General features: G+C 58.9%; 1 protein-coding gene across 3 annotated transcripts in view; it reads right to left on the bottom strand.

Moving 5' to 3' along the window:
- Positions 1-296: 296 nt before the first annotated feature.
- The window catches only part of ZC3H7B (zinc finger CCCH-type containing 7B), a 53,594-nt gene continuing 28,609 nt past the window's right edge, over positions 297-25,281 (bottom strand). For 2 of the 3 annotated variants that reach the window (XM_067698200.1, XM_067698202.1), the window contains 16 exons: positions 20,007-20,049; positions 19,168-19,361; positions 18,468-18,789; positions 17,541-17,611; positions 16,640-16,739; positions 14,660-14,821; positions 12,819-13,024; positions 11,704-11,804; positions 10,552-10,733; positions 8,160-8,245; positions 4,676-4,809; positions 4,462-4,567; positions 4,214-4,322; positions 3,849-3,982; positions 3,551-3,714; positions 297-3,190 (listed from right to left, as the gene is read on the bottom strand). In XM_067698200.1, coding sequence (XP_067554301.1) covers positions 2,944-3,190; positions 3,551-3,714; positions 3,849-3,982; positions 4,214-4,322; positions 4,462-4,567; positions 4,676-4,809; positions 8,160-8,245; positions 10,552-10,733; positions 11,704-11,804; positions 12,819-13,024; positions 14,660-14,821; positions 16,640-16,739; positions 17,541-17,611; positions 18,468-18,789; positions 19,168-19,361; positions 20,007-20,049 — 2,361 coding nt within the window. In that variant the 3' untranslated portion in view covers positions 297-2,943. The remainder of the gene's footprint in view (positions 3,191-3,550; positions 3,715-3,848; positions 3,983-4,213; positions 4,323-4,461; positions 4,568-4,675; positions 4,810-8,159; positions 8,246-10,551; positions 10,734-11,703; positions 11,805-12,818; positions 13,025-14,659; positions 14,822-16,639; positions 16,740-17,540; positions 17,612-18,467; positions 18,790-19,167; positions 19,362-20,006; positions 20,050-25,281) is intronic. The other variant, XM_067698201.1, reaches the window with a different exon arrangement.

Genomic DNA, 25,281 nt, shown 5'->3' with positions numbered 1-25,281 from the left:
GCCCCCTGACCACCGGGGCCACCTGTGCAGAGCACAACTTGTCCCTGCCAGTGAGGCACTGCGTGAGCTGGGGTCAGCTGGGCTGCCCTGTTTACACAAGGACACAGACCTTCTGCCCCTCACCCCTCGGAATGTCTGCCTTGGGGCATGCCCTGAGCCAGCCAGCTCTGCCCCATGAGTAAAGAGAGGCCCAGGTCCCTGGGCACAAGTGCCGGGAAGCAAGGAACAGGAGCAACACCTCAGGGACAGAGGTCAAAGTGCACACGTTTATTTTCTAGAACAAAGGCTAAAAGAAGGAAGTTTCTTTCATTTTATTTTAAGAAGGACAAAAATTGTTATTAAAACATCTACATTATTATCAAGATACTAGACCTTATGAATATTTAATATTAAAGTGTGGTATTCTTAAATTTTGTAATACACAGACATTTTTAAAGGACCATTAAATTTATCACTGCCCAGCTGAGAAACGCAGCATCCCTCTTTGCCCCATCCCAAAGGGACACTCACATCAAGGGTGCCTGTCCCCCCTCACCATATTTGCCGTGATGTCTTGTCCCTGCCTGCCGCCGGGGGGCACAGGCCCGATCCAACTCTCTGAGCCTCTCCGAGTCACAAGTGAAATAATCACACTCATCATTCGAAGTGTGCTGTGCCACGCCTCTACTTCCTACTCCCCGCCTGCCCCTCGCTTTCTTCCAAGCCTGCGGGGGAGCCAGCTCTGGCCAAGCCAGGGAGCACCACATCCCAAGGCCCCTGCAGGGATAACAGGATGGAGAAGAAAAATCTGGATTCTAATCCTATTCTTTTGGGTGGGAGACAAAAACCAATCCTTTTCCTTCCCCGAGCACTCGTGCTCTCTCCCCACTAGGCTGGGGTGGTCTGGACGCCATCAGGCGGAGCTGGGCCCAGGCAGGGGCCGCTTCTGCCCCCGCTGCCCATATCACCTCTGACCCCTCGCTCCAGTCCCTCAGTCCTTGCAAATGGCATGATGACCCTGAAAGTCCCTCCTCATTATGCCAGGATGGCTGCATTTTCCGGCCAAATTCTTTATCTTTAGCCCTCATTAGAAGTGATTCCTTGGATACCACACACATATGTAATATTATATAGAGCGATATATTTAATACCTGTGTATATATGCATCACGGGGGCGACATATATACACACTAAAAACAAGGCTGGTGACGACAGACTGCAACAGCACGGATCAGGGAAAACAAGTGTCATCAACATTCACGGCCACAGGCCCCACCTTGGGTCTCTCCTCCCCTCCAGCCACACCACCAGCACCCAAACTCCGCAGTGCTGGCCTGCTGGGGGAAGGGGCAGGGAGAGGAAAGGATGCATGCCACAATTATCAGGAAAAGGTTGGGCAGTGGCAGCGAGAAGAACAGGGTTCTCTGCGGCCCAGGGTGCCCACCATCATCTCAACGCACACTCGAAATGCTTCTTTAAGGAGAAATAAAGGGTATTCCATTCTCTCTGTCTCACCCTCCCACCAACTCCAGCCTCGATCCCCAGCTCCTTCCGGGGGGCCCCACCCCTTGTGCCAATGGTGTGGGGTGTTCTGGAATGTCTAGGGAACCAGGGGAGGCTGGGTCTGCCCACAAGGGGTGGGATGGAGAGGAGGGGGTGCACGCAGACACGTCAGACGACAGGGATGGGAGAGGGCTGGGGGGGGCAGGGGTTGGGGGTCAACTGGGGTCCCAGGCAGCTGGCAGGGTCGGGACCAGGGAGGGGCTGGGATGGATGGTCCTAATTGTATGTCTGGGTCTAGGGGAGAAAGGGAAAGGACTCTTCTGAGTCCCCAAGAAAGAGGGGCTGGGTCCGATCCTGGAGTAGCCCGTGCTGCCCACGGTCAAGTCTCCCTTCTCTCCATGTCCCCTGACCGCCCACCCTCCCAATCCCCCCAGTACCTCGTGCAGAACCTGAGCCCACGGGTGCCCTGCCAGGTACCACCTCTCCGGGAGCGGCCGTGGGGAAGTGACCTTTGCTGCTATACTCCTTAGGACCATCCTCAGAGGGGACTGTCCCTCTACAGGGCGCTGACACAACCAACCCCTGGGCGGTGCTGCCGGGATCCCAGCTGATTCAGAGACTGTCACATCCCTGCCAAGAGCCTGGAGGCTCCAGCTGATAACTGGCCCTGAGTCTTGTGACCGCAGTTTGCATTCCAGCTCTACCGTGCTGTGGGCTGGAGATGCTGGGTAGAGAACTCCTTCCTTCTAGGCCTGTTTTTCTATCTGCAAAATGGGGGTCTGGGCTGGGTCATCTCTGAAGCCTCTGACGACCTACAATCTACATTCAGCGGCCCACAAAGGAGAGGGGCTGGGCTGGTGGTCTCACCAGAGAGCCACGCTCCTTGGTCAGGCTCCAGAGATGATGTAGCCCAGCCCCTCCTACTCTTCCAACCAGAGGGGAAACTGAGGCCCCAGAGGGTAAGTGACTTGTACAGTATCCCCAGTCCAACCTGGGGCTGCATTTTAAAGCTGGGTGGGGCCTCCTGCCCTCTGTTCTATCCTGATCTGCCCCCAGGGGAGGTGGGGAGGGGTGAGGGTGGGGCAGGGGGAAGGACCCTTCTGCTGCAGATTCAAGTGGGGACCCCACGCTCCCCAGCCCTGAGCGCTGGGCCCCCTTTAGGAGTAGACGGAAGTTAAAGCTGTAGGCTGAAGCTGGAGGGGTCAACCAGGCCCCTCCCTCCGCAACCAGGAGAGCCGGGGTGGGGGAGGGGAGGACCTGCCCAGGGCTTCAGCAGGATGAGGACCCTGGGACCGAGTGGGGCTGCAGCTCGTGCACCTGGGTATGCACTGGGGCAGTGGGGGCAGAGAGGATGGCTGGGGGCCCCAGCCCCAGCCCTGGCCTGCCCCGGCCCTCCTATCAGGCGCTCCGTGCCCACCCCTGCCCCCGATCCTAGGACTTCACCCACGGCCAGGAGCTGGTCTACTCCCCAGTGACGGAGGCAGCAGCAGGGGCTTCTGGGGCGGCACCAGTGGCATTCCCGTCCTCCTGCAGCAGGAAGTTGTATTTTCCAAAGTCGTCATCCCGTGGGCACAGAAGCATGTCCTTGCGGGCCTTGGCCAGCTTCTGCTTCAGCACCTCGCGCCGGTCCAGCCACTCGTTGAGCTCCTCCTGCCCGTGAGCGCAGCGGCACTTGTCCCCGTCCGGGCAGGCCTTGCCCTTCTGGAGCCTGTGGGCGGCAGGAGGCTCACTGCCCGAGCCCTGTGCCCTTTCCTCCATGGGCTGCCGGACATGGGGGCGGCCACTCCGCCTCCCCCGACAAGCCTCTCCCCATGCAGCATCAGGCCCGGGGAAAGCGGGCGTGGCCTGGCCTTCCCGAGGATCTGATGCCCGGCTGCAGGGGACGGGTCCCCACCTCCAACGTCACTCCGCCCCACTCCTGGGTCCTCACACCCAGGAGCAGCTGTCTTTCTGGACATCCCCACCCCGCCTTATGCCACCTCCAGGCCAAGTGGAGCCAGAGCTGGCCGTGGCCTCCGCCTTTTCAGGCCACCCCACAGCCCGCCCGGCCCTGCCCTCCCGGGGGCACCTTTCGCAGAGCCGGAACTCGCCCATGGGGAAGCGGTAGGCCCAGCCACTAGCGTCGCTGTCAGACGTGAAGACCTTCTCCTTGTGCTTCTCAGACTGGATGTGCTGCTGCCACTGCTTCTTGCTGTTGCTGTTCTTGCCACAGAGCCAGCAGTGGTAACCCATCTGGGGACACAGCCACCGTGGGCGCCTGCTCCTCCCACCTGTGCCGGGACCACTTCCCCCAGGGAGGCTGAGCCCCTCCGCACAGCCGCTCCGGGTCAGGCTCGGACCAGGGCCCCCAGGGGATGGGGTGTTACCATGATGTCGGCGTAGTCCGTGGGCATCTGGATCTGCTTCTCCCCCTCCCGAGAGCTGATGGGCGTCCCTTCCCCCGGCTTCCCTGGGTTGTGCTTCTTCAGCCACATGTCATAGGTCTGTTGCATGTCCAGGACTGGTGGGCAATAGGGGATGCAGGGCCTGGTGAGAGGGGATTCTCCCTCTACTCTGTCCCACGACCCCTGTGGGACCCCTGCTGCTGGGCTGCCCGGTCAACTGGAGACCCAGAGAGGGCTCAGCCCGGTGCAGCCGGAGTGGGGCCCGGGTGGCCAAGCGAGGCTCAGCAGGTGCGCTTGGGCCTGCCGACGAGGGGGGTGTCCGGGTCAGCCCCGCCCTGCCCACTCACTCTTGTTCTCCTTCATGAACGTCCACATGTCCCTCTCCTCCGGGCTGTGCGCGAAGGAGCAGTTCCCCACGTACTGGCACTTGCGGCCGTTCTGCGCATGGATGCAGAGCTGCAGGGCAGGCATGGGGAGACCCTGCTGAGTCCCGCCGGACTGTGTCACTGCCCCGCCAGCGGGCAAGCCCTCCTGGGGCCCCACGGCCCCATATCCAAGGTCCTGCTGCCACCCTGCATCCCACCCTGGCGCTCACATCGTATTGCTGTGGGAAGTTGCGAATGGACGGCAGTGGCCTCACCGACACCCACTTCCTCTTGGCCTTGGACATCACCAGGAGGACCCGCCGCTCCTTGGTCCAGCTGCAGGATACAGCGGGCTGTGTGACCTCCACAGAGAGCCCGGCTTCCTCGCCTGTGGTGCTTAGGTGGTCCCCACCCTGCCCGTGCCCCGCCCGGCACCTGGCTCACCAGTGCCGGGCCTTGGCGCTGCAGTACTTGAGGTCCTTGTCAGGCTCCACCACCTGCCCGTTCCTCCAGCACTGGCCACACACAAACTTCATCTGCAGGTCAAAGGTGCTAGGCCCATGGGTCCGCGGGGCACCCTGCGGAGGAGAAGCGCTGATGAAGCCGCAGGCACCAGGCTGAGGCCCCGGGGTCTGATATGCAGGTGGCCTCCGGGAGCATCAGGGCCACCTGGAGCCTTGTGGGCTGGTCCATTACCACTTGGTGGTGGGAAGCGACCCCCTAACTCCAGGCCTATGGCCTCTCAGGGTGGGAGCCAGGCCTGGGACTCCTGATGGAGCGCTCTCTGCCGTAACTGGCTATCTCCCACGGGCCTGCTTGCTGGAGCTGCTGGCGTGTCCCTGGGCACAGCATTCGACCTCACATCTCCCTGCTTTTGCACATGCTGTTCCCTCCGCCAGGAATGCCCTTCTCCATTCTTCATCAGGCTTGTTCTGAAAACTTTCAAAACCCAGCTCAGGCACTACCTCCTTCAGGAAGCTTTCCCTGAAGCTCTCCTAGGTGGCAGCTGCCCATCCTATGGGCCCCCATAGTACCTGAATTACCTTATGTTGACTGACTCATCTAGTTATGAGGGCCAGGCCTGGTGGAGAGCAGAGCCTAGAAGGTGGGATGCACCCGCAGAGGGTGGGGATGGAGGAGGCTGCCTCAGGTGGTGGGACAGACATCTGGGCAGCCCTGGACTCTCGAAGACCCCACCATGTTCACTCCCCGTCCTCTGCCTCAGCCCTTCCTCTGCAGGCAGGAGGGCCTGCTCTTCTGCACCCCTGCCTGGGAAAGGGTGGGGGGGGGGTGAGAGGCAGAAAAAGTGCCCACCCAGCCTTGTCTCCTGCCACCTGCAACCCCCTCGCCCAGCTGTGCTGGCCACCCTGCTGTCCCTCCTGCTAGCTAGAGCCTTCCCATCCTCCCTGGAGCCTTAGATGTGGAGTTACCCCTCCGCTCTTCCTCCTCTGACACAGGAGTACCTGTGTCCTCGGCACTGCCTAGCCCAGGGCCTCCCCTGAGCAGCAGGGGGCTCTCACTTTGTTGGGTGCCGATTGACCCCTGGCTGGGAGACTTGCGGCCTGGCTCAGCCCCAGGATAATACACATCCAGACAACAAAGTAAAATCCTGCCTCTGTAACTGGGACACGGTCTGGCTAAAGCAGACAGGAGGCTTATCCGTGTCACTATAGACTTCTAGATGTTCCACCGATTCTCACAGAAGCGTAAGAAGGCCCATTTCACGGGTGAGGTAAGTGGGGTCCGGAGGGGTGCTGTGGTTTAGCCACTGCTCTAGGGAATAGCCATGCCGGTCCACTGAGCTTCCTTTTCACAACTGCACAGACTCGACAGCCCTGGGGGCGGTAGGGGTCATTCCCATTTGACTGAGCAGAAGCAGAGGCTCAGAGAGGTTACTAACCCCGCCACGGGTAAGTGGCCCGAGGATAGGGACCTGGTGCGAGGCAGGGGCTCATGCTTTTCTGTAGGACGGCACAGCGGCACCATGGGCACCAGGCATGAGCAGCTTCTACCCTGGCACCCTGTCCTTGGCCTCACACGGCCACGGGCCCCACCCTCTGACGGCAAGCAAGCAAGATGCCTCATGCCTGGGCCACAGCCAGGTCCGGCACAGAAGTCCCATTCCTGAGCCAGGCCTGACAGTGGCATCTTGGGTGGGCAGGATGCAGGGGGGTCAGGGGGATAGGAGGTGGTGAAGACTCAGTGTTCTCTCTTTAGCAGATGACGCTGCAGGTCCAGCCTGAGCCCCACACTGCTTCCCAGCCAGGCTCCTGGCCAGGAGCAAAAATAAACCATGTGGTGGTTGGGGAAGAGGACTGAACAGGAGAGGGGCAGAGGACAGGAGCAACTAGGAAGAGGGGAGAAGAAAAAGGACCAGGAACGAAGTGGGTAGGGAGACAGGGGGAAGGCCAAGGGGGCCGGGCAGCCCTGTCTGCCAGACTCGCCCAGGCCTACCCCACCGGCCAGCCTGCGCTGCTCCCTGGCTCACTGCCACACCCAGGCAGGCCTCAAGAGGGACCAGAGGCCCAGGCTTCTCCCAAGGTGACTAGTGCGTGGGCCTGGCATGGTGAGGGTGTCATCCCTCGTGTGTGGATGGCGAGAGGCCTCACCTCACATTCACTGTCTCCTGGGCCCTGAGACCACCCTTCCATCCCCACTGTCACCTAAAGTTACAGGGATCCCCACCTCCTGGGGAGGGTGTGAGGATCAGGGACGACGGGGGCCCCGTGCAGAGCAGGGACTCGGCAAGCTGTAGCCAGCTCCTGTGAGCCTCACACCCGCCCCAGGAGGGGGCAGGCAGGGTTATGATCCCCATTTCACATGAGGAACCCTAGGGGTGATGGGGATGGTGCAGGTGGGGAGGGAGCTGAGCGAGCTCTAGACAAGCTGTCAGAGAACCCGGGATCTCCGCTCCGTGCGCGCCGGGCAAGTCTCTAGCGTGTTCTGAGCCTCAGTCTTCCCGCCTGCAAACGCTACTGCGCCCCAGCTCACGTCCTCAGGACCAGGGTGAGGATCCAGAGGGGTGGGAGGTGATACAAGCAGTGATGGAAAAGGTTGAGGAATACCAGGACATTTACATGGTCTCCAAGGACCTCCCTGGAAGATATTCATTAATTACAAAGGAGGAAAGGGTAACTTCATAGTAGAGAAAGCTTTACTGTGGAGGCACCTTTAATCAAGTTACCAAGGTATCGCTGGTGAAGGGACAGATGGAGATGACGTGCCTGCCCCATCAGACAATCCCAAAGGGATGGGCCTTTTACAAAACAACTGCCTCTTCAAAAATGCCAATGTCACGAAAGACAAAGAAAGACTGAGGAACTGCTCTAGATTAAAGGCGATTAAAGACACTACAAATGAATGCAGTGTGTTGCTGGGATTTGGGGAGGATTCACAAAATCTGAATAATAGCACACCACGATTTGGATAAGTCCACCAATGTGAATTTTGTGATGTTGATAACTGTACTGTGGTTATTATGTAAGAAAGTGTCCTTATATTTACTTACTTATTTATTTATTTTTTGGCCATGTGGGATCTTTGTTCCCCGACCGGGGATCGAACCTGCGCACCCTGCATTGGAAGCGTGGTGTCTTAACCACTGGACGGTCAGGGAAGTCCTTATTTTTACACTAAAGTTTTTAGGGGTAATGGGGCATCATGTCTACAACTTACTCCCTAGTGGTTCAGAAAAGTATATTTCTGTAAATAAATGTGTTATGTGTGTACGTACACACGCATACACACAGGACAAAGTGAGCGTGGAAAGCAGTAAAATGTTAACATCTGGGGAATCCAGAAAAAGGTATACACAAATTCTTCATACTCTCCTACAATTTCCTGGTAAATAAATTATGTCCAGGTAAAGGGATGGGGGATGGCCCTCGTGGGGGCTGACCTCACCCCCACGGCCAGCCCGGGGTCTTACCAAGCTGCTGCTGGCCTTCCCTGCGTGTGCCTCCACCTGCTGCCAGTATTTCTTGGATTCCTGGACAATGTCTTCGTGGGTCATGCCTGGTGAGGGGGGAACAGACACAGCGTCCCTGGAGCTCAGTGAGGAGAAAGGCAGGGGGTCTGCAAGGTGCTGGTGCCACCCCAGGCCCAGGGAGGAGCCCCACCCCCCAGTTAGGCCGCGGAAAGATGAGGGGAACAGGGAAACCACTCATCCTGTCTGGACCTGTTGGTTCATCTGCAGTTGGGAACAGAGGCCTGCTCCAGGCTCACACAGAGAATAAAATGCAGGAGCAAGATGTGGGCTCGGCAGCATGGCAGGGGCCTCTCCGCACCCACGCCAGTGGCCCTGTCCCTCGGGCCAGCTGCTCAGCCCCCTCCCTTGGCCTCCGCCTCCCTCAGTGGGGCCTCAAGCCTGACCCCTGCTTGGCAGCCTCTAGCGTGCTGGTTCTTAAGGCTCTGTGCCCGGCCCGGCCCGGCCCGGCTCCCCAGATCACCGAGGGGCCAGGGCCCTTCACTGCCAGTCGGCAAAGGGCAAATACCCAAACCTTGTGGCCCAGACCCTCCCAATCTGACTGTGGACACTGCGCCCACCTCTTCCATGAGGCCCACCCTCCTCCCGACCCCTTACGGCCTTCTAGTCCCTCTTCCAGAGCTGATTTAGTTTCGGCCTGTCCTATGGTTACTGCTGCCCCGTGGCCACTCGCCATCAGGGGCTTACTCTGGGCCAGGCATGTGCTTGACATCCATCCTCTTGCTGATGGATGTACCTCTAGCCCAGGGCTCTCCCATGACCTTGCAGACCCCCCCACGTGGCTGCCTGCTCAACCTCTCCACTTGAAGTCCAACAGGCAGCTCAGACTCCCCACGTCCCACACGAGCCCTGATGTGATCCCCCCAACCTGTTCCTCCTGCAGCCTCCCCTCCTCAGAACACGGCAACCCCACTGGGGTCCACCAGATGCCGTCCTTCATCTCATACTTCATATCTGGTCCATCAGCTCCCGTTGGCTCCACCATCAAAACACACCCAGAATCTCATCACTTCTACCACTTCCACCCGCTGCCACCCTGACTTGAGCCACACCCTCCCAGGTCTCCCTCCATCTGCCCTTGGCCCCTGACTTCTCCACGCAGCAGCCAGAGCAACTTCTTCAAGACACCGATCAGGTCATACAACTCCACCTACTCAACCCCTACCCCCAAACCCTGCACACCGTATTTATTTATTTTTTTTGCGGTACATGGGCCTCTCCCGTTGTGGAGCACAGGCTCCGGATGCGCAGGCTCAGCGGCCACAGCTCACGGGCCCAGCCGCTCCGCAGCACGTGGGATCCTCCCGGACCGGGGCACGAACCCGTGTCCCCCGCATCGGCAGGCGGACTCTCAACCACTGCACCACCAGGGAAGCCCTGCACACCGTATTTAGAACAACCCCAACTATTTCTATGTACCATCTAGAGGTTTTTTCACACTCAGGTCCCTGCCAACCTCTTAGGCCTCATCTCTGACACGCCCCCCTGCCCCCCAGGGGTAAGCTGCTCTGCCCTCACATCCCCACATACAGAAGGACATCCTTCCTTCTGTACCAAGCTTGCTGCTGCCTCAGGGCCTCCAGCCTTGCTGTTCCCTCTGCCTGGAATGCTCTCCCTGCCCTTCCTTGCTCAAATGTCACCTCCTCTGAGAGGCCTTCCCAGACTATCTTATCCCAAATGCCCCCTCCCCGAGTCCCTCTCCATCCTATTGCTTGCTTTACTTTCTTCACAGAACTGATGCACATCTGAAATTCCATCACCCTATTTCATCAGCTCGAAGAAGACAACGATTGTCAGACACGCCATTATTTTATGTTACACACACACACAACAATGCCGCTAGGCAGACGATGACAGGCGTGGGGCACAGTGTGCACCCCAGAGCAGATGGACGTAGGGCCTGGTACCTCCCCGTCAGACTGTCTGCCTTGCCCTCGCGTACACACACCAGGGCCCCGACTCGTTTTTGCTCAAGCCCCTGACAGTGCAGGTGCTCAGGGAGTCCCATTAGGTGAGCAAGAAAGCGAGCGGCTTTCCACCTCCTCATTCCTGAGGCCAAGCTGACATCACTCCCTCACAGAGGACCAGTGGAGGCTCAGTGAGGGGCCGCTGATGACCAGATCCCCCAGGTGGCCCGCGGGGCTCTGCCTCCCTGCCCTTCTCCCCACGTGTCCCCGTGGCAGTGCCACACAGGGAGAAACCCAGGGTCTTCTGGGCCCGCAAGCTCCCTGATGCAGAGCCTGCGCATCCTGTGACGTCCAGGAAGCACCGGCTCCTCTGCAGCCCCACAGCCCGGCACTGCCCTCCTCTGAACTGTGCAGCCTCTCGCCCTCACCTGAGTACTGCTGCAGCAGCCAGACTTTGAGCTCTATGAAGCTGTGGGCGAAGTGGCAGCTGTCCTCCCGCAGGCAGCCGTAGCGCACCTCGTGGCGGCACACGTCGAACTGGAAGTGCTCCTGGAACTGGCGGACCTTGGAGTACTTGAGGGAGGTGGAGCGGACGATGTGCACCAGGCACCTGGCGGGCGGGATGGGGGGCGCACAATGCAGTCCGCATGCCGCCCATTCCCGGTCGGGGCCCCTCCCCAGGGTCAGTGCCGTTCACCCACGGAAGGGGCTCCTCCGTGGGTGCCTCCGCCTATTAACTGCTGGCACAGGAGGGAAGAGGTGGGGGTCCTACGCTCAGGCAGTTCTGGTTTGGGCCTCAGCTGTGTGCCCCTCTCCTGGCCTCGACCTGCGGACAGCTCAAAGCCGCAGCTGCCAGCAGGAGGAGGGCACCAGACCCCACCTGCTGCGAGGCTGGGAGAAGGGGGCATCTCTCTCAGGTTCCCCAGCTCGATGCTCCAGAGCTGGTCCTGCACCCGGAGGAATAATAATTGAGTTATCTCCTCTGGGCTGGGAATTGTAATTACCTTCATAGCAACCCTAGGAGACTGGGATCATCATTCACTTTATGGATGAGGAAACCAAGGGTCACAGTGGCCAGAGGACATAAAACAGACCATTGTCCAAGCTGCGATTTGGACCCAACTCTGTCTGACCTCAGGGCCGGGGCTCCATCAGCCATGCTGGGGCACAGCCAAGGGGAGTCAGAGGGAGCGCAGGTGGGTGCTGGAGCCCACCCAGCCCCTCCCACTCCCTGTCCAACACCCATGCCGGGACAGTGGAGGGTGCTGGATGGGAGTCAGGGATGTGGCTCCCACCTGCCGGCGGAGTAAGCTGCTTCCAAGCCTCAGCTTTCTCATCTGTTCCTCAGAGACACTCCTCCCCATGGGACTGCCGAGATCATTAAAATACCCAACAGAATGCTTGGAATATAGAAGATGCTCAATAAATGTGGTTCTGTCCTTTCCAGGTGGATGCTGGACCTGAGTCCCAAATCCTACCCCTTGCCTTGACATCCTAGGCCCACCCTCTGCTCCCCAGGGGGACTCTGCACCTGCCCCACCCGAGGCCTGGCCACGGGTCCGGCTGTGGGTCCCACTCACTTGTTGTTATAGAAGCTATGCTTGGCGGCCAGGTTGGAGCAGACAGACGGAGAGTCCTTCGTGCCTTTGCTGATGATCCGGGGTTTACTGTCAAAGCAGATCTGCCCAGGGAGGGGGTGGGCTGGGATCCAGCACGGCCACCCAGGAGGGACAGGGTCCCTGCAAGCCCTGCCCTGCGTCAGGGGAGTGAGGACGGGAATCCCAGGGTCTGTGGCCCCCACCTCTCTGATCCCACCACTCCAAACGCCTGGGGCAGGGGTTACTCCATATCTCTGAGTCTCAGTTTCCTCAACTGTAACCTGGGGAAAACCACACCTGCTCTGTCCCACAGCTTCACTGTGAAGCTGGAAAAAGATCTAATATAACTTCAGGTCCTTTGTAAAGTATAGGCAGCCACCAGGCTGTGGGCTGTGATCCCCTAAAGGGAGAGGGCAGCCCACCTGCTCTAAGAGTCGGAGGGAAGCGCCGGCTGTGTGATGGATGGGGGCTGGCCAAGCAGCACCAAACCCTGCCAGCAACCTGGACCCAGCACCCTCACTTCATGGAGATGGACCTGACACCGTCCCTGCCCTCATCACACTATGCCTGGGTGGGGAGGCAGGGGGCCAGCAGCGTCTTCCGAGACAGCTTTGGGGAGGAAATGAACAGCTTGGTGGGGCTGCTGGGATCAGAGCTGAGCCTCAGAGGGTCCAAGACGTAGACACACAGGGAGGGCACCCCACGGAGAGGGCACAGCGTGGACACAGGCAGGGAAGTGGGCGGAAAGGTGCAGTGGGCACTGAAGCCAGCACAGCTGGACGAGGGGGCATGGGGCGGGTCGGGATGAGCTCCTAGAGCACCTGAGTCTGGCCTACGACGGCAGGAAGCAAAGAGCAGATGTGGTTACTTCTCTTTCTGGCCTCAGTTTCCAGCTCCGAACAATGAGGGGACTGGATAGGATCTGGGCTCTAGCGCGATGGGAGCATATGGGTCTAACTTTCTGAAACTCCCAGGACCTGTGGATTCTAAGGTCAGGCCTCCAAAACCTGTGGGTCCCAGGGCCGAGAGTCCACAGTGGAGCCCGCGGGAGCCCCTCCCCAGCCCCGTCTGTGAATCGACCGTGGAGGGGCCGGTACCTCACAGAGGAACGTGAAGATGCCCTGGTGCTCCTTGAGGAGCTTGGCGATGGTGAGGCTGCCGCGCTTGACGCCCCCCAGCGGGTCGAAGAGCAGGTCGCGGTTGAGGGTGCCCTTCCGCTCCTCCGTCCACACGTCGATCTCCTCCTGATGGTAGGCGAAGGTGCAGTTATCCCCGTACTTACAGTCCTGCTTGTTAATCATGTCTGCAAAGAGGCAACAGGACACACGTTCCGCCAGGCGGGATGGCAGCCCACAGCACCCCCGGTGGGGCCTGCGGAGCAGGAAGGCTTGGCAGGGGTGGAGCGGCGGAGCTCAGGGAAAGCGCTTCCCAGGCCAGGCCCTTCTTTGTTCTACACTTGGGTGTGGGGGCCAGATCTGCACCTTCCCGTGCAAAGCATGGCGGTCGCCGTGGCTCCACCACCCCACAAGGCTGCCTGGTATGGGTCAGGCAAGACGACAGGTGGGAAAAGGGCTTTGTAGACATATACAAGCCGTTTTTTCATTATTATTATTATTCTGCACCAGGAAAATATACCACTGGTTCAGGAAGGCATGGGCCTTGGGGTCCAGCAGACTTGGGCTGGGATCCCGTTATTCCTGAGCCTTAGCTGTCTGCCCATAAACAGAGAACACGATTGTTGTGTGGATTAAGTGAAACAATAAATAAAACTCCTGGGGGCCAGGGAGCAGGGAAGGCAGCAGGTTTATAATTCAGAGACCCGCCATTTCCTGGGGGTGGGAACTGTTTTTCTTTCTTTTTCTCCCTCCCTCACCCTCTTTCTAAGTCTGCCCCATTCCAGCCCCCTGCCAAGCTTGCAGGCACACGAGGACAAGCAGGCCGGATGGCCAGGTGACCTTACAGACTGCTCTGCACTGCGACCAGCTCCACACCCAGTGGGGAGGTCTGCAGGGAAGGGCTTCCCAAGATCCAGGTGCTGCTTGAAGGAGGAGCAGAGGATGACCAAGTTCAAAGGGCACAGCATGTGCAAAGGAGTCAGGGTTCAGCGTATCTGGGGAATGCTTAGGGCAGACGGGGACTTGTAGGCCTCGTAGAATTGGGACTCCATCCACGCTGGCCAGGGCATGGCTGGCGGGGGCCTGCGAGCTCAGAAATGACAAGTCTTTAAGATCCACCTGGGCAGACAAAGAGCTGATCCAGAAAGCCTGGGTGGGCTACTGCCACGGGCTGGGTCGGGGGACAAAGGAGGAGCCTGGAGCGGACTCCCAAAGTCTCCTTCCTCACCCAGAGCTGTCATGAGGATGTGTGATGGTGGGTACAGAAGGGCGACACTATAGAACACTTAACAGTATCAAGACTGTTTATGTCCTGCTGTGCAGACTGCACCGAGATGCTTGGTTGGGGAGTAGAAGAAAGCAAATGAGGTACCTGCCAAATGTCCACTAAATGTCAACCAAATGACATGAGCCAGAAGTGAGGAAAATGACAACAACCTATTAAATTTTAAAAGCTAGTATTTATCAAGCCCTCACTGTGGGCCAGTCCCCAGTGATTTACATGGATTCTCTCTCCATATCCTTCCAACAGCCCTTTGGGACCCTGCAGTGTAACAGAAACTAGCTCTCCGTGAACCACCTGAGCCTTGCACCCGGGAGCGCATTCTGCTGGTGAGGCCCCAGCTTGAGCGTAACATCCAAACACTCCCACCTGTCTGTGGAGCTGGTCAGGGCAGGAGCTGCTCGATCTGAGATGGGACTCCCTCCTTCATGGACCACACCTGTCTGTCTACCTGTCTGCCTGTGATGAGAAGCAGAGCTGCGGCCGGGCGTGAGAAGCTGGGCCTGGGCCGTGCCACCTGCCCCTGCTGCAGCCCACCCACCTTTGCACAGGTAGTAGGAGCCCACGAAGCTGGTCTTGGTTGGCCGGGGCCGGATCCGCTTCCAGGTCTGGTCCTCGGAGCTCCGGAGGCGGCCGAGCAGGATGTCCCGCTTGCACTTGTGCTCAAGGCCCTCACGGTAGGTGTAGTCGCCCGCCCTGGGGCCTGTGGGGGCAGGGAGGACAGGGACTGGTTCCGGAAGCAGAACTGAAGGGTGACAGCCAACGGGCCCGAGCAATGGGGACTGGCCGCCCTGCTGCCTAAAAGCCCGCCTCCTTCCCCTGGGCCTCCCGCCAGCTCCTGCCATCTCTTCCCTGCCATATGCTCCCTGGGGACAGGGGGCTTGGGCAGAGGGGAGCCCCTTTTCAGCACCCACCCCCTTTCCACCACCACCCCGACTCTACAGTGAGCCTGACCACTTCAGTGTTTCTTTGGAACAAATGATGAAGACAGTGCCTGGCAGAGAGCAGGCTCTGTCCCTGTCTTTTCCTGCCCCGGAAAAGCGCTGCCAGACTCAGCCTCCCTCCCCTGCTCCTGTGCCTCTTCCCTGGTGCTCTCAAATCTTCTGACCAAAGGCCTCCTCTCCCCAACAATGGGGTGGGAGGGTCTCCCCAAAGAGACCAAGAGGACCAAGGTCCCTTGTGGGGACCCACGTGACGTGGCTGGGCCAGCACCAGGTGTGCAGCGGCTCTGCTTCCCCAGCACAGGGGGCAGCGAGCAGTGGGCGTGCGGATCGGGGAGGCTGGTGTGGTCTGCAAGGAAGAAACTTCCTCACGGGCATAGCCACCCAGCGAGACGGCGCTCTGCTGCCCATCCGCACGGGGCCGCGGGCTTTGGCAGGACGGCTCTGTCAGGGGTGACATGCGTGTGACATGCGTGACATGCGTGTCCTGTCAACGTCAGCACCTCTGAGAGGGAGAACTCTAGACTGGTAAGATCTGTAACCCTGAGATACCAAGAGAATATTCTAAAATGTCGCAACTATGGGATTCTGGCAAATGAAATATTGCAAGTCTTAGAGTCTAGAATTCTGAAATTCTGGGACTTCCCTGGTGGCGCAGTGGTTAAGAATCCGTCTGCCAATGCGGGGGACACAGGTTCGAGCCCTGGTCCGGGAGGATCCCACATGGCGCAAAGCAACTAAGCCCGTGCGCCACAACTACTGAGCCTGCGCGCTAGAGCCCGTGAGCCACAACTACTGAGCCCACAAGCCTACAGCCCGTGCTCCGCAACAAGAGAAGCCACCGCAATGAGAAGCCCGCGCACCACAATGAAGAGTAGCCCCCGCTCTCTGCAACTAGATAAAGCCCGCGCACAGCAACAAAGACCCAACGCAGCCAAAAAAAATAAATTCGAAAAAAAAAAAAAAGATGATTCTAGAATTCTGAAATTCTAGGTGTGCTGAAAAGTGTCTACCAACACTGGGCATCTACTTTGAATTGCTCCTACAGTCTCCCTTGGATTTGAGGGCTAGAAGCCTAGGAAGTACATTTCCCAGACTCCTCTGCCCTCTGCGTTCTAGGCAAGGTTTGAATTCACCCAGCAAGAGGTGGACGGAGAGGATGTGCACAGAGGTGCAGGCCGCCTTTCCTCGGCAGATGTGTTTTCGCAGCAGCCAGCTGGACCCTGCCTTCCTCAGCCTCTGGGCTGTGGGGTGGCCGTGATGCTGGCCAGCAATCCCGGCAGCCCCCTGGGCTCTGTGTGAGAGCGGCGGACCCTGGCTTCTGGGCTTCAGCTTGTGGAGAAGTAGCCCAAAGGCCCGGTGGAATCTCTGGGCTTCCACTCCTCTAGGCTTTCTGGCAGTTTTCAAAGTCCCCGCCTCCCACATGGCATCCCTGTCTGCTCGGAGTAGCTGGTGGGGCTTCTGTCTCCCCATGCTTATCTCTGACTGGTACACTGGGATTCTGTCATTCTGGGATTCTATACTCCTGAGATTCCCGGCATCTCTGGGCAGAGGGGTGGAGTATGAAGGTGTGACCTTACCTGTTTTGGGGTAGCAGAGCTGGCACGCCTGCTTGAACTCGTGGGTGGCAGCCAAGGGGTTCTTGATGAGCAAGGCGGTGTTGGGCATGGAAGGCTCTGGCTGTGACAGGGGGAGGTTGGCCATTTGGGGCGCTGGACGATGGCCGGTGCCACCAGAACCAGCCTGGGCACCAGAGGCTGGGGGCACTGTGACATCCCCCAATCCCACCCAAGAGCAGAACTGCAGCCCAGGACCCTCCCTCTTCCTCCACCCTCCCAGCTGGGCAGCCCCTTGTAACATGATCCAAGAATCCAGCAGGATTAGATCAGCCTAGTGGCGATGCACGGGTGACAGTGACCTTGGCCCAGAATCTTTCCTTGAGTTAAAACCCAACATGAAAGTGGAGAAGCAGGAGTGGCCCTGATTGGGGCCTAAGCACAGGCCCTCCCCCACTCCCATCCTTTCTCCGAAGCCCCCAAGGCATCAACAGATGGGGAAGACGGCAAAACTCAGAGAGGTTAGGTGGCTTCCCCAGGGCCACACAGCTAGTGTCTAGGCCAAGGCCAGAGTACAGGCCGCCTAAGCCCTGGTCAAGCGCTCTCCTCAACTCAAACCTGGCTGAGTCCTGAGACCGCGGATGTTACTGACCCTGGAGAGGTTACTTAACTCCTCTGAGCCTTGATGTCCGATTTGGCCAGACAAGGGCGGGTGGTACCCTCTGCTCACCCTCCCAGCACATGGCTGGGCCAGGAAGGATTTGGAAGGGCTGGGAAGAGACCATCTCTGGCCAGTCCGCTCTTGGCCTCCTTGGGGGATGCAGCACCTTATCCCACGCTGAGGGCTCACCCCTGACTCTGGAGACCACAACCACTTCCCCTCCGTCCCCCGGAGAGCACGAGGTACCTGCGCACCGATTCTCACCGAGTCACTCACCGAGGGGGCTGGTCTCTGAGTACCGCTCAGGGGACGATGGTCCTGTGAGTCGGCTTCCTCTGGGCAAGAAGACACAGGGGTCACCTGCCCTGCTCTGAAGGGCAGAAGGACCCTCCGAGGACTTTCTCTTCCGTATTTCTAACTAGGAGAAGCCATCCAGGCCACACATCCTCTCCCATTTGGGCCACCGCCCGGGGACAGAGAAATGTCTCAGCCTGGGCGTGTCCACCCTGTGCTTACACCTTCTGCACCCCCATAGCCCCCGGGAGAAAGCCCGAGCTCCTCAGCTTGGCTCGCGGGTCCGGTGAGACTAGCCTCAGGCCTTCAAGGCCCCCAACCCACTCCCCCTCCGGCCAGCTCCTCTGCTCATCCGCCAGGCCCTCTATTGCTAGGCCTGTGTCGCACTGCTTCCTCTGCCAGCACATGACCCTGCTCAGCTATCACCTCCTCCAGGAAGTCTCTGTGAAGCCCATCTGTGCCCCCTGCAGCCCCACGCACCCCACTCGGCAGTGAGCGCCCTGAGCGAGGTCCGACTGTCGGAAGGCCGACCCTGCAGAGGCCCAGGCGGGTCTGTTTCCTCACGGGGTCCCTAGGCCAGAGCGGTGCTGGAGGGGCCCACGACCTGGCACCCCCTCCCCCAGCCTCAGGACCATCCACGCACCCATCTGGTGAACCCAGGGCCCTGGAAGGCTGGGTGAAGAGCACCACACTGCGAGCCTGGAATCCTGGACTACCCCAGCCCTGCTCTTTGACCTTGAACAAGACACGCAGCCCCTCAGGCCTCAGCCCCGTGCTGTGCTGAGCACTGCAGGAGACACAAAGCCGGAAGACGTGGCCCCAGACCACGAGGCAGAACAAGAGTTATAGTCCCAACTGCACAGGGGGTGGGGGTGAGCGTGCCCCTCCAGGCCTCACCCATGAAGGAGCTGGGCTTGTCCAGGGAGCCACGGGTCGACCCGAAGCTGTCGAGGGTGTCCAGTCGGGTCTCTGAGTACGGCAGCAGGTCCAGGGAGTCCAGCGCCGAGCCTGGCGGGTCGAGGGCATCCAGCACCGAGGCAGCCAGCTTCTTGGAGGGGTCCATGACGAGGCCGAAGGAGGCAGGGGGCAGTGGGCTGGAGACGGGGATGGAGCCGCCCACCACAGGTGGCAGCAGCGGGGTCCCGCCGGGGAACACGGGTATCAGCTGGGGCAACTCGCTGGGCACGCCGCTGCCAGGCAGGCCGCCCTGCACCAGAGACTGCAAGGTGGGAACAGAGGGAGGAGTGGGAGGGGCTGGAGAACGCGAGTGCCCAGGCTTGGGCAGGCCCAGGTGAGGCTCCCCACCTCACCTCGCCCCGCCCACCTCGCCCCCCCCCGCCCCCGCCTGGTGGCCTCAGTCCCCACCTGTCCCACAGGTGGAGCCACAGGGATCTTTACAGTCCCTTCTGGACCCACGTTCTGCACTTTTGTGTTTCTATCCAGAGCGAGTCCCTCCCCTACCCCCGAGGCCTCAGTTTCTGCAACTGCGACGTGAGATGGGGCCTTCCCTCCCCCCGACACGGGACGTGAGGATGGATGTGATGGGGTCCCGGCAGGGAGAAGGGTTCCGGGAAGAGGAGGGGGCAGCACGGCTCACCAGCGAGTCCAGGAGGGTGTCCAGCTCCGGACCGAAGACGTCCCCATCGGAGAAGTCATCCAGACTCTCGGTGCCGGGGAGGGCCCCGCTGCTGCTGTCCAGGGGGGCCAGCAGGTCCAGAACGTGAGGGAAGAGGGGCATGGGGGGTGGGGAGGGGAGGGGGGCCGGGGAGCCTCGCAGGTCCATGTAGCAGTCTGTGGATGGGGGTGGGCTCAGTAGCTGCAGGGGGTCCTGCTTGGTGGGGGTGGGTGGTGTCCTAGGGCCTGAGGTCCGCCTCCAACACCTTCCCCCCTTTCCCTGGCTTCCGCCAGGAGCCCTGCCTGCCCTGCTGGCCTGACCCCATCGGGGGAGGCTAGGCCGTAGCGAAGGGAGGCCCCATGGGGTGGGAGAGGGGCCTTTTCGTTCTGCAGTGTTCCTCTGATGGGCCTGGTCAGTGCCTGAATAGCCCACCTCTGGGGTATGCAATGCCCTCTCTCAAGGACACTTTTAAAATGTGACCCCTCCTGGAAGCCAGTGAGGAAGAGAAAGGGAGAGGAGGACTTGGGGAAAGGTGGACTCCCGGCAGGGGGTAGGGCCACTGCTACCCCACTGAGGCAGCCCCTCACCCTCCCAGGCTGGAGGGACGCTCTCCCCGCCCTGCAGGGGAGTCTGTTTTCCTGAACCCACTATTCTTTCATGCTTCAGGTAGTCCCCAGGGCAGGGAGCCCCCAGGAGCCCTGTCTACAGGGCCGGGGATGGCAGGTGCTTGACCCATCTGACCTCCCGGGGTCTTGGCAGGGAGAGGCTGAGCTCTCCCCAGGGCCCATCTCCACCCCGTCCCCTCAGGTCAGGGACACTACCTGTTTCGATGTCATCTATGGACCCCAATCCATTGGAAGATCCCTGTGGAGAAGAGGACAGGGCAGGTCAGACAGACACAGGCTGGGAAGGCCACGGTGCCCAGCCCTCAAGGCCCCTCCCCAAGTGACTACTGCTGATGCTAATTAACCAGGGGGCTGGATGGGCACAGGCCAGAGGCAGGGGGAGTGGGTCAGACAAGCCTCGCATCTGCCCCTTGCCGGAATGCCCTCAGGGGAAGGGATATAACCTCTGAGCTCCGTTTCCTCACCCGTCAAGGGAGGTGTTGTACAGAGCCCTCCACGCATGTTCCAGGCAGGGAGAGTTCGCAGCTCAAAGCTGCAAGTGCCGCTCCTGGATCACCAGGGTCCCCTCCCCCAGTTACAGCCCCAGGCTGAGCCAGCCCAGGTGGGATCCCACTGCCACCCGTGGACCTTCTGTTGGAGGGAAAGCTGGGCCCAAGCTCGCCCTATGGCCTTGCCAAGCTCCTCATCCCCTCTGGGCCCATTTCCTTATCTGTAAAGTGAGGATGATACAGTCATCCACCTCCTTCTACTGTAAAAAGGATGAGATCGGGACTTCCCTGGTGGCACAGTGGTTAAGAATCCGCCTGCCAATGCAGGGGACATGGGTTCGAGCCCTGGTCCAGGAAGACCCCACGTGCCGCAGAGCAACTAGGCCCGTGCGCCACAACTACTGAGCCCACGTGCCACAACTACTGAAGCCCGTGCGCCTAGAGCCCGTGCTCCAGAACAAAGAGAAGCCACCGCAATGAGAAGCCCGTGCACTGCACCAAGGAGTAGCCCCTGCTCGCCGCAACTAGAGAAAGCCCGCGCACAGCAACGAAGACTCAACACAGCCATAAATAAATAAATAATTTTTTTAAAAAAAGGATGAGATCACTTGACATTTGTACAGAGCTTAGAACTGTGCCTGACACACAGGAAGTGCTGTGTTTGTTAAACGCGCAGCATCGAATTTTAAATCCAAGCCACCAGGAGGCTGGCCTGGGTGAACTAGTGTTCTCGTTCACCGGCCTCCACATTTGGCCCGAGTGGACTCGCCTGGCTCGTGTCTAGCTCTGGGCTGTGGCGTGCACTTCCCCACCTGCCTGCATGCCTTTGTGCGAGCTGCTCCCTCCTCTCCACCTGCCCCAATCCTGCCAGCCTGGCTCTGTGACATCCAAGGTGAGACTGAAGCCAAGGCTGCCTCAGGCTCTGTCTGGTCCTAGAACTCACAGCCCTCCTTTTTTTTTTCTTTTTTTTTGCGGTACGCGGGCCTCTCACTGGTGTGGCCTCTCCCGTTGCGGAGCACAGGCTCCAGACACGCAGGCTCAGCAGTCATGGCTCACGGGCCCAGCCGCTCCGCGGCATGTGGGATCTTCCCGGACCGGGGCACGAACCCGTGTCCCCGGCATTGGCAGGCAGACCCACTGCCACGCACGGCACCATCTGTGGTCCCCTGGCTGCAGACTCCGTGGACACCGAGGGTTGGCCCTTGTGGAGCTGGGCATTCCACCCACATCTGCTGTGGCCCTTTGGCCATGGTCATTTAGTCATTCAACAAAGATCTTCCGAGCACCTGCTGTACGTGCCCAGTGCCACTCTGCTTGCTGTGATGAGCAGCTGACACACTATGCACCCCCTCGCTGCCCGCGAGGACCTGCAGACAGGCTCCCTGTCCCTGGTCCCGGAAGAGACCTGTGAGCTGGCTGGAGGGAAGGGGTGCGAGCACTGGCCTTGCCTCAGGCACCACCGCCCTTATCCCATCCGCACAACCACCCTGGGAACCGGGCACAACTGTCATCTCCTTTGTACAGAGGGGACCTAAGGCTAGGACATGACATCATTTCCTCTAGGTCACGCCATCAGTGAGAGGACCCCCAAGTCTCCGCTCTCAAGTGAGCTCACTACGGAGCCAAGGGGATGGGTGTGCACACATCGTCTGGCGCGTGAGGAGACGATGGTGAGGACAGAGAGGGACGTTGGAAGCAGACCATAGAGTGGCCTGAATGTCAGGCTACAGTATCCGGATGTGATTAATAACAGTACTTTTAAACAGATACTTTATTATTATTATTTATTTATTTATTTTTTCTGTACATGGGCCTCTCACTGTTGTGGCCTCTCCCGTTGCGGAGCACAGCCTCCGGACACACAGGCTCAGCGGCCATGGCTCACGGGCCCAGCTGCTCCGCGGCATGTGGGATCTTCCCGGACCGGGGCACGAACCCGTGTCCCCTGCATCGGCAGGCGGACTCCCAACCACTGCGCCACCAGGGAAGTCCAGATACTTTATTATTTATTTGTTTATTTATTCGGCTGCACTGTGCAGCTTGTTGGATCTTAGTTCCCCAGCCAGGGGTTGAACCCGGGCAGTGAAAGCGTGCAGAGTCTTAACCACTGGACCAGCAGGGAAGTCCCTCAGATATTTTAATTTACAACCACTGAGGGTTTCTAAGCTGGGGAGAGCCCCACGAGGCCAGGCTGTCGGAGTTCATCCAGCAGCAGTGTTGGGGGACAGGAGGAAGAGTCCAGACAGTCCAGACACTCCCCCAGAAGGGGAGGCCAGCCACGACCTGGAAGAGTGGGATGTGACCTCAACCAGGGCAGTCACTGTGGGAAGAGAAGGAAGGAACGGGGATACCCCATAATGTACCCAGCCAGGGTCCCCCCAGAGTTGCCCTATAATGCACAATCGTGCCACTATCAGCAGAAAACAAAAGGGAGCCCTAGTTTCTCTGGCTCCAGGAATGAGGCAGGAGCCCGAGATCTGGGAACTCTGGATAGGATCTGCCTGGATGACTCCCTGCCTCCCCAGCACCACTGGCAGGAGGGAAGAGGAGCCCTGCACAGCCCCCTCCAGCCATGCTGGCTTCCTGGCTGTTCTTCGCACACACTAGGCACACTCCTGCCTCAGGGCCTTTGCACTGGCTGTTCCCTCTGCCTGGTCCCCCAGACCTCCTCATAGTTCACTTCTCATCTCCTTTGGGTCTTTGCTCAAGTATCGCCCTCTCACTATTTACTGTTTAAAATTGCAACCCAGGGACTTCCCTGGCGGTCCAGTGGTTGAGACTTTGCCTCCCAGTGCAGGGGGTGGGGGTTCGATCCCTCGTTGGGGAGCTAAGAGCCCACATGCCTCACGGCCAAAAAACCAAAACATAAAACAGAAGCAATATTGTAACGAATTCAATAAAGACTTTAGAAATGGTCCAAATAAAAAAAAAATCTTAAAAAAAAAAGTTAAGTTTAAAATAAATAAATAAATAAAATTTAAAAACCCTGCAACCCACCCACCCCCCACCAATAGCCTGGCCTCCCCAGCTCCCTTCTCCAAGGCACTGGTCACTTTTTGTTTACCACTTTTTGTTTGTCTCCCCCAGTTAGACCAGGTTTTATGAGGGTGGGGCTCTTTGGCTGTTTCTCGCTCTGCTGTGTCCCCAGTGCCTAGATCAATTCTATGACGGGCACACAGAAGCACTCAATAAATACCTTCTGAATGAGTGAATGAAATCAGTGCCATCCGCCTTCAGTGCTTTCCCAACACCCTTACGATGAAGACCTCACCAGGGACTAGGTGCTGTGGCTTCTATCCACTGTTCCAGCCCCACTGGGCCCCCTCCACTTGGTCCCTCCTATACTCTGAGCTCCTCCCAGCCTCAGGGCCTTTGTACACACCTTGCCCTCTGGAATTGTTCTACCCACACACCCTGCCCCTGCCCTACTCTCAACTTTGGGTCTCAGCTTACAGATTGCTGACGCCCAGTCTAAATCAGGCCTCCCAGGCCCAGTGGCCCACAGCTCCCCACCCTCTGCCTCTAGAGCTCTCCTCATGGTTTGTAACCAGAAACGGCTAGTGTCCATCTGCCCTGGACTGTGAGCTCGTCGAGGGCAGGGAGCATGTTTGTTTTATTCAGCACGTACGTACCCAGGCCCCAGCTCAGTGCCTGGCACATACTGGACCAACTCAGACAAGTCTCCTAACTTCTCTGCGCCTCAGTTTCTCCTTTGTAATAGTGGGTAAATAGCACCTCCCTCCAGGCATTGTGAAATTATTTGCGATTATGTATTCATTCACTCACTGCTATGGTCTGAATGTCTGTCCCCCAGAAATTCATATGTTGAAATCCTAACCCCCAAAATTATGGTATTAGGAGGTGTGGCCTTTGGGAGGTGATTAGGTCATAAGAGTGGAGCCCTCATGAATGAGATTATAAGAGAAACCCCAGAGAGATCCCTTCCACCCTTCATGTGAGGTTACAACTAGAAGACCATCTATGAACCGGGACGTGGGTCCTCTCTAGACATCGAATCTGCCAGCACCTTGATCTTGGACTTCCCAGTCTCCAGAACTGTGAGTAACAAATTTCTTTTGTTTATAAGTCACCCAATACATGGCTTTTTTTTTTTTTTGGCTGCCCCTCACGGCTTGCGGGATCTTAGTGCCCCGACCAGGGATCGAACCCAGGTCCCAGAAGTGAGAGCGCCGAGTCCTAACCACCGGACTGCCAGGGAATTCCCGGCATCTTGTTACAGTAGCCTGAACAGACTCAGACATTCACTTAATTTTATTTTTTTTGAGGACCCAGTAGGTGCCAGGCCTAATGATTTTTGGTTACAAACCATCGTGACTGCTACACAGGCAGGTCCACATCTGCCTCCCTTGCAGCCTGGTAGGCCCCAGGGGCCAGGACACGCCTAACTCAGCTCTGGCCCAGTGGCAGCTCAGGGGCAAGAAGTGGTTCCCTGGGAGTCTGTTGAGTGAATGAATGAAAGTGTTGTCATGCTCTGGGGGGACGGGGGCCAACTGTGTGACACTGGCCAAGTCCCTTCCTCACTCTCGTGCCTCACTCTCCCCTTACGTACAACGAAGAGGCAGGGCACCAGCCGCCATCCACGCTCTTCCGGCCTGTCCCTTCCTAAGTCCACCTGAGCAGTCCCTGTATGGCGGGCGGTGGGGTGTGATGTGTGTGCTGGGCCCTGCCACTCCCGCCCCCAACCAGGACGAGGCCTGGTGGTCTGGTCTCAACTGCCTTTCTCCCTCCTTCCTACTCCCACCCTGCCTGCTGCCATTTGTTTTCTTTCTCAGGGGTCCACGAGTGAGGGTACCCCGACGGTCCCCCTGCGTGACCACTCCCAGCACCGGCAGCCACAGCTCATCCCCATACTTTGCCCCTGTGGTCACAGGAGGCCCCTCTTGGGACGTGGAGGTGCTGTGGGTCCCAGGACTTCCCTCAAGACCCTGGCCTGGGCCCAAGCTGTCACTCACCCCTCTTCC

Source organism: Pseudorca crassidens, chromosome 11, assembly GCF_039906515.1.
Source record: "Pseudorca crassidens isolate mPseCra1 chromosome 11, mPseCra1.hap1, whole genome shotgun sequence".
Taxonomy (NCBI): Eukaryota; Metazoa; Chordata; class Mammalia; order Artiodactyla; family Delphinidae; genus Pseudorca; species Pseudorca crassidens.
The sequence above is the reverse complement of the archived record's forward strand: the minus strand, read 5'-3'. Positions and strand labels throughout refer to the sequence as shown.